At 37.4% G+C, this 8,913-nt stretch overlaps 1 protein-coding gene across 1 annotated transcript in view; it reads right to left on the bottom strand.

Annotated features, from left to right (window-relative positions):
* Positions 1-8,913, bottom strand: part of RAB3GAP2 (RAB3 GTPase activating non-catalytic protein subunit 2) — a 105,938-nt gene that overhangs the window by 25,291 nt on the left and 71,734 nt on the right. The window contains exons 19-21 of the mRNA XM_037737807.1: positions 7,037-7,250; positions 6,573-6,670; positions 455-560 (exon numbers count right to left, since the gene is read on the bottom strand). Of these exons, the coding sequence (XP_037593735.1) occupies positions 455-560; positions 6,573-6,670; positions 7,037-7,250 (418 nt within the window). The remainder of the gene's footprint in view (positions 1-454; positions 561-6,572; positions 6,671-7,036; positions 7,251-8,913) is intronic.

Here is an 8,913-nt window from a genome sequence, read left to right on the forward strand (position 1 = left end):
ATGGTCTTGATCTCCTGACCTCGTGATCTGCCCGCCTTGACCTCCCAAAGTGCTGGGATTACAGGTGTGAGCCACTGTGCATGGCCCAAATATTTTAATAGATTAATATTCTGATAATCATATAAAAAATAACAAGAAAAACATTACCTCCCCTGAAGACCATTCCATTTGCCTTACTGAGTTAAGATGTATTGTTCAAATCATAATATTTTTATGATGATACAAAATATAAAATTTCATAAATTAAAACATAAGTCAAATGCATTAAGAGTATTCTATTAATACATAAAAGAATCTCCATGGCGAAGTGTTTTGGTACACTACAGACTCCTTTTGTTAAGGGATCCTATCAACTCTCCCATCTTTTTGTGACATTTCAAACGCTAAACTTTGCTTACGAGAGCATTAGCTAAAATCCTGTGATTCTGAACTATGACATGCACTAGCATCCTACCTTTCATCTTGCTCAGGAGAGACAGCATTTTATGAAGACAGCAGATAGACTGCGGTTTATCCAAAATATCCTTTTCCTTAGAAAGCCAAACACTCAGGAGCAGAGACTGAAATCAAATTTAAATCCTTTTCAGTCTAAAAAAAAATTTAACATAGACAAAATCTTATACTTTCCTAGACAGCAAATGCATGCATATGGATGATGCAGCTTCTTGAGGTGAAAAAGTAAGTGGTTGCTTGTCATATCATGCAATATGAGAGGGAGAACGAGGTACCTTGTCTACCTAAGAGATTACAACCTGTTGTCTATTTAAACTTCACTGTTTCCAACTCTTCTTCGTTAAGCATTGCCTTCCAATCCAAATCTCTATGAAGGAGCATATTATCAGAAAGGAGTTACTACCACGTGAGCATAAATTTGCTGTTTTTTTTTTGAGATGGAGTTTCGCTCTTGTTGCCCAAGCTGGAGTGCAATGGCGCAATCTCAGCTCACTGCAACCTCTGCTTCCTGTGTTCAAGTGATTCTCCTGCCTCAGCCTCCCATGTATCTGGGATAACAGGCATGCACCACCACACCCAGCTAATTTTTTTGTATTATTAGTAGAGATGGGGTTTCTCCATGTTGGTCAGGCTGGTCTTGAACTCCTGATCTCAGGTGACCCACCTACCTCGGTCACCCAGAGTGCTGGGATTACAGGCGTAAGCCACCATGCCTGGCGGATTTGCTGTTGATTAACAAGGTGCCACTGGCTGTAGGGTTTGACTGAGAGACTCACCCAGATCTCTCAGTCCAGGAGTCAGAGCCTCCCTGACAGGCTCGCCAACCTCTGTCTCACTCCTAAGGGGATCTCAGCTCAGGGCCCTCTCACTGCAGTTAGAGAACTATCCTATCTGTGCAGGAACTTGCTGGAAGACACCCCTCTCTGAGCCAACATGAGACACACCAGCCTCCATTCCCACAGCTGATCTTAAGAGGGCCCAGTCTCAGCTCGAGCCCCTCCTGTTGCAGTCAAGGAATTACCTCACTTGTGCAGGAACCTGCTGGGTGACACATACCCATCCGAGCCAACAAAACAGGTCGGCCAGGCTCGTTTTCACACAGATCCTAAAGGGGTCCAGTCTCACTTCTACCCCCTCTCACTACAGCTGCGGACCCATCCACCTGTACAGAGACCTGCTAGGATGCAGATGCACACGTGTCTGGGCCACCAGGACAGTCTTCTGGATTCAGATTCCTGGCCAGCATTCCCACATAGCATCAGCACCCTCCTTGGGTCTTCTGTCAGTCCATGAAGGCTGGAAAGCCACATAAACCTCAGAGCTCTTGAGAAACATGCAGCAAGCCTGGGCTTAGGGTATCGTCTAGTACTGAGACAGCTGCACTGGGCACAAGCTCAGGGAACATAACAGTTAGTCAGCTCAGAATCCCTGGAAGGCCCTCTGAGGAAGGCCAAGTAAAAACAAAGCCAGGTTGTGAATACTAAAGTAAATACCTAATATATCAATGCATAGATACCACTATACTTCTACAAGCATCAAGAACATTCAGGGAAACATGACCTCACCAAATTGACAAAGTAAGGCACCAGAGACAGAACCTAAAGTGAAGGAGATGTGTGATCTCTAAGACAAAAGAATTCGAAATAGCTGTTTAAGGAAGTTCAACAAACTTCAAGAAAACACATACAATCGATTAAAAAATGTATCAGAGAAATTTTAAAAAGTTTGAAATACTAATGAAAAAATCAAATAGAAACCTTTGAGGTGAAAAAGAAATAAAATGAAAAATGCAGTAGAGAGCATCAAGAGCAGAATTGATCAAACAAAAGAATCAGTGAATTTGTTGATAGATTATTTGAAAATACATAGAGAAGAAAGAAATGAATGAAATGGAATGAACAAGGCCTACAGGAGCTACAAAACAACATCACAAGAGCAAATTTGGGGTTACTGAAGTTAAAGAGAGAACTGGGAAAGACAAAGGAGTAGAAAGTTTACTCAAATAAATAATAACAGAAAACTTTCCAAACCAGAAGATATATATATATACAGGTCTAACAAGGTCAAGGGTCACCAATCTGAGTTAACACAAATAAGAATACTCTAATTTACAAACTCATAAAGGTCAAAGACAAAGAGAGAATTTAGAAAACAGCAAGAGAATAGAAGCAAATAACATATAAGATAGATCCAACATGTTTGGTAGCAGATTTCTCAACAGAAATCTTACAGGCCGAGAGGACGATATGTTCAGAGTGTTCAAGGAAAAAAACTACCACCTAAAAATACTGTACCCAGCAAAGTTATTCCTCAGAAATGAAAGGGAAATAAAAGATTTCCTGAGACAGATGAAAGCTGAGGGAATTTATTGCTATCAGACCTATCCTACAAGAAATGTGTGATCTCTCAGACACTAAAGGGAGTTCTCCAAACTCAAAGAAAATGATGCTAATCTGACTGCTGTACTAGTACTGTAATCATGGTGTTTAAACCACATATATCTTTAGTAAGAAGACTAAAGAAAAAACTATCAAAAAATAATAACAATTTGTTAAGAGACAATATAAATAATGTAAAATGATGACACCAAAAATGCTAAAATGCAGGGAGAAGGGAGTTAATCTGTATAGGTTTTCTTTTTATGGTTTGTTTGTTCCTTTTCTGCAATCGAAGTTAAGTTCGTATCAGTTTTAAATACTTGTTGTAACTAGGACTTTTTTTTAAGCTTCATGGTAATCACAGCACAAAGCCTACAATAGATACACTAAAAAAAGCAATACAATAAAAAAAAAAAAAAAAAAAAAAAAAAAAAAAAAAAAAAAAAAAAAAAAAAAAAAAAAAAAAAAAAAAAAAAACCAGGAAAAAAGAAGAGGAGTTACATAACAACTAATAAACAAGTAACAAAATAGCAGGAGTAAGACCTTACCTAATAATACTGAATATAAGTGGGCTAAATTCTCCAATTAAAAGACACAAAACGACCTGGGCACAGTGGTATGCACCTATAGTCCTGGCTAACTGGAAGGCTGAGATGAGAGAATTGCTTAGACCCAGGAACAAAAATAATAATAAAAAAACACAGAGTGACCGAATAGATTAAAAAACAAAATCCAAGCATATATCTGTACTGCATATAAGAAACTCACTTCACCTATAAAGACAAACAGACTGAAAGTGAAGGAATGAAAAAAGGTATTCCATAAAAATTAAAACCAAAAAAGAGCAGAAGCCATACGTAGATCAGAAAGAACAGACTTTAAGTTGAAAACTATAAAAAGAGACAAAGGGGAGGTTGAGGCAGGAGACTCCCTTGAACCTGTGAGGTGGAGGATGTAGTGAGAGCCAAGATTGTGACACTGCACTCCCACCTGGGTGACAGTGACTGTCTCAAAAAAAAATGGAGGGGGCAAGACGGTAACTATACAATGGTGAAAGAGTCAATTCAGGAAGAGATCTATCAATAGTTAAGTATGTATACACACAACAATGGAGCACACAAATATATAAAGCAAATATTAATATATCTAAAGGGAGAGACAGACTTCAATACAGTAATAATAGGGGTCTTCAATCTCAATTTCAGGAATGGACAGACCTTCCAGGTAGAATATCAACAAAGAAACATCAGAGTTAAACTATATACTAGACCATATGGACCTAATAGACATCTATAGACAATTTCACTTGCTGCTGCAGAATACACATTCTTTTCATCAGCACATAAAATATTCTTCAGGACAGACCATATGTTTACCACAAAACAAGTCTCAACAAATTGTAAAAGGTCAAAATCATACCAAGAATTTTTCTGATCACAACAGAATAAAACTAGAAATCAGTAACAAGGGGAACTTTGGAAACTGCAAAATATAGATATTAAACAACATGCTTCTGAACAACCAATGAGACCAAAAAAACCAACTAAAAAGAAACTTTAAAAATTTCTTGATAAAAATAAAAATGGAAATACAACATACCAAAACAATGAATGCAGCAAAAGGAGTGCTAAGAGGGAAGTCTATAGCAATAAACACCTCAAAAAAAAGACTCCAAATAAGCAATCTAACAATGCACACCTCAATAAACTAGAAAAGTAAGAACCAACCAACCCAAAATTAGTAAAAGAAGTAATAAAAATCAAGCAGAAATACATGAAATTGAGACTTAAAAAATCACAAAAGAACAAAAAAGTTGTTTTATTAAAAAATAAACAAAATCAACAAACCTTTAATTAGACTAAAAAAAAAAGAGAAAAGACTCAAATAAAGAAAATCAGAGACAAAAAAGAAAACATTACAACTGATACCACAGAAATACAAAGGATCATTAGAGATTTATGCCAACAACTGCAGAAAAACAGAAAACCTCAACGAACCAGTAATGAGTAACGAGTCTCCCATCACAGGAAAGCCCAGGATCTGATGAATTTCTTGTTGAATTCTTTCAAACATTTGAAGAACAACTAATATCAATTATACTCAAAGTATTTCACAACACTGAAGAGAAGGGAATACTTTCAAACTCATTTTATGAGGCCAGCATTATCCTGATACCAAAACCAGACACATACATAATAAAAAAACACATTAAACAGTCAACAAGCTCACAGAGATAGGATCCCCAAATCCTAACATTTAACATGTGAATGGAGGCCAAAATATAACATGTGAATGGAGGGGTTTGAAAGAGTGTGCATTTGGCACTCTGTATCCATGCATTCCACATCCGTGTATTCAATCAACTGAGTCAAAAATATTCAGGAAAAAAGATGGATGGTTGCATCTGTACTGAACATATACAGACTTTTTCTTGTCATTATTCCCTCAACAATACAGTTTAATAATTTACATGGCATTTATGTTGCATAAGGTATTATAAGTAATCTAGATACGATTTAAGATATATGGGATATAAGGTATATGGGAGATGTGCATAGGTTACATGCAAATACTACACCATTTTAACTTTTTTGTTTTTTTTTAGAGACAAGGTCTCACTCTGTCACCTAGGCTGGGGTGTAGAGGTGCAATCATAGCGTATCCTTGACCTCCATGACTCAAGGGATCCTCATGCCTCAGCCTCCTGAGTAGCTGGGACAACAGGGACATGCCACCATGCCTGGCTAATTTTTTACTACAGCATTTTATATCAGGACCTTCTGTAACCGTGGATTTTGGTATGGTGGGGGAGTTTCCTGGAACCAATCTTCCATGGGTGCTGAGGGACAGCTGTGTATGTATAGATGTGCAGGGGATGTAATAACAAAAAAGAACAAGGAATATGGGGTAACTTTCCTTTTTTTTCAGAAAGGGCAAAAATTTAGTGTTGTATTTTCTCCTTGGATGATTCTTTTGTTTTATATTTGTTATATTAGAGATTACATTCTAATATATATTCAAAGTTTGAAAATGTTTGATAACAATTTCACGTTGCTTTAAGGGAAGTTTATTTTGTTTTAAAGATCTTTTTCATTGTAACATGACTTTTTTTTACTGATGATCCAATTCTACTGTAAATGCATACATATAGATGCCAAATTTATTTTAGGCCAACTATAGAATATGCTTCTTAACATTTACAGAAAATTGGCCAGGCACAGTGGTTCTTGTCTGTAATCCAAAAGCTTTGAGTGGTAAAGCAGGGAGAATCACTTCAAGGCAGGAGTCTGAGACAGCCTGGGCAACAGAGCAAGACCCCCATCTCTATGAAAGTAAAAAAAAAAAAAATTGCCTGGCATAACGACATGCGCCTGTAGTCCCAGCTACTCAGGAGGCTGAGGTGGGAGGATGGCTTGAGCCAAGGAGGTTGAGGCTGCAGTGAGCTATGATCACACCATTGTACTCCAGCCTGGGTGACAGAGCAAGACTCTCTCTCTCTCAAAGTAAAAGAAAAAGAAAAAAAATATTTTTACAGGGTATAAGAAAAATAAAATAATGTTACTCTATTAAATACGGTGATTAAAAGTTTCTTTGATCATTTTTAGAATATCATTTGATCATTTTTAGGATATCATTCTATGATATCCTAAAAGAAAATGGTTAAAAAAAAAAAAAAAGACTGACACTTCTGGATGACATTCAGAAGGAAGAACAGCATCCAGCAACCAAAAAAAGCCTTACCAACAACAGCTGAGGGCTAAGTCCAGCCGACTCCAAAGTGTGACACATATCCTCAGTGGAGCTTTCTCCATGCAAACACTTCCAAAAGAAGAAACTGCCTGGTAGAACAAAAACAAACCACATTAATCAATGACTACTTACCATGTGGACTAACCATCTTATTGAATCACAATCTGGAATTCTAGAGAAGCAAAACATTATGAGGAAAGAGAAATTAATGGTTCAATTTGCTTGATTTATTAAAGCAGAAAGCAAATAATGATCTACTACTGTCTCTTTAGTATACTTACTAATACAACCTGTTGAGATCAGAGTATCTTTTGTTGGCCAAAAAATACAGTACATTAAATCCTTCCATTAATTAAATTTCAAAACAAACTGAATCTCTGACATACTATTATGTTCCTTAAATGCTTTCTTCTAAAAGAGGAAGGATACAAAGAACAGTGTATTATTTTACGTACCTAAAGCCACATATTCCTCTTCACTAATCTTCTTTATGTTGAGTACATCCTTTTCATATTCTAAATATTCCAAAAATGTTTTTACAGGTAACACACCATCTTTATCATCAGAAAATCGAACATTTGTCCTGGTGTTCTCTTGCTTATATTTCTCTAGTAGTGCCTGGAGCTTAAGCAGTTCTTTTTCATCAAGCCTTAGTAACACAGCCAAGTCCTTTAAAAGAGAGAACAAAAACAAAAAAAAAAACAGCATTCCACATCTATCAACCACATTATCTGAACTGAAATTCAAGGCTGTCAGCAAAAATTAATTAATTTTTAATTAATGACTTTTAAATTAATATAATAGCTATCATATCCTCTGCTTAAAACTTTACTTACAAATCACATTTCATGAATAGGAGGTTCTTTAAATAAAGTAATCTTGAAACACTACATACTACTAAAAGTACCATTTTAGCATATTTCTTAAGGGTACTCTACTCTCTGCTAGAATGTTAGTTTTCTTTCTTTTTTTTCTTTTTGTAAGATAGGGTCTCACTTTGTGACCCAGGCTAGAGTGCCTTGGCACGATCATGGTTCACTGTAGCCTTGACTTCTTGAGCTCAAGTAATCCTCCTGCCTCAGCTGCTTGAGTAGCTGGGACCACAAGTGTATGCTACCACATTCAGTTAATTAAAAAAAATTTTTTTTTTTTTTTTTTTTTTAGAGACAGGGTCCCACTATGTTGCACAGGCTGGTCTCAAACTCCTGGGCTCATGTGATACTCCCACCTCAGCTTCCCGAAGTGTTGGGATTACAGGTGTGAGCCATTATGCCCCGGCAAATGCTACAATTTTAATAAACTGCGCCGGGCGCGGTGGTTCACGCCTGTAATCCCAGCACTCTGGGAGGCCGAGGCGGGTGGATCACGAGGTCAAGAGATCGAGACCATCCTGGTCAACATGGTGAAACTCCGTCTCTACTAAAAATACAAAACATTAGCTGGGCATGGTGGTGCATGCCTGTAGTCCCAGCGACTCAGGAGGCTGAGGCAGGAGACTTGCCTGAACCCAGGAGGCGGAGGTTGCGGTGAGCCAGGATCGCGCCATTGCACTCCAGCCTGGGTAACAAGAGCAAAACTCCGTCTCAAAAAAAAAAATTTTTTTTAATACACTTGTATTGTTATATAATCAGAAAAAAATGTAAAAGCGTGTCAAATGCAACTCTTACCATTCTGAGGAAACTAAATATTTGAATTTAAATGCTTAGTTATCAAGCAGTATAAACACTATAAAATAAAAACATAGAAAAACAGTTCTCATTTTATCTACATATAAGTCCTGTATGCGGCTCTCAGGGATATAACCTGCTAGGCTTTCAAATTATTTTTATATACCATATGTACAAAAACATATCGTGGATGGGCATAGTGGCTCATGCCTAAAATCTCAGCACTTGTAAAAATAATGTAAATTTAGCAGAAAGGTACAGAGCTACCAGGAGGCTTGGTAAAGAAAATATACCTCTAAAGCTTTAAAAAAATTCTTTTTATTTTTCTTTTTGAGACAAAGTCTCACTCTGTGGCCCAGGATGGAGTGCACTGGCACAATCTCAGCTCACTGCAACCTCCGCCTCCTGGGTTTAAGTGATTCTCCTGCCTCAAACTCCTGAGTAGCTGGGATCACAGGCACGTGCCACCACGCCCAGCTAATTTTTGTATTTTTAGCAGAGACGGGGTTTCACCATATTGGACAGGGTGGTCTCAATCTCCTGACCTGTGATCTGCCCACCTCGGCCTCCCAAAGTGCTGGGATTACAGGCATGAGCCACTGCACCCTGCCAAAAAAATTCTTAATTTTCTACTTGTTTACTACTGATTTTAAAAAGTAAAACTA

Source organism: Cebus imitator, unplaced genomic scaffold, assembly GCF_001604975.1.
Source record: "Cebus imitator isolate Cc_AM_T3 unplaced genomic scaffold, Cebus_imitator-1.0 Scaffold42, whole genome shotgun sequence".
NCBI classification, from domain to species: domain Eukaryota; kingdom Metazoa; phylum Chordata; class Mammalia; order Primates; family Cebidae; genus Cebus; species Cebus imitator.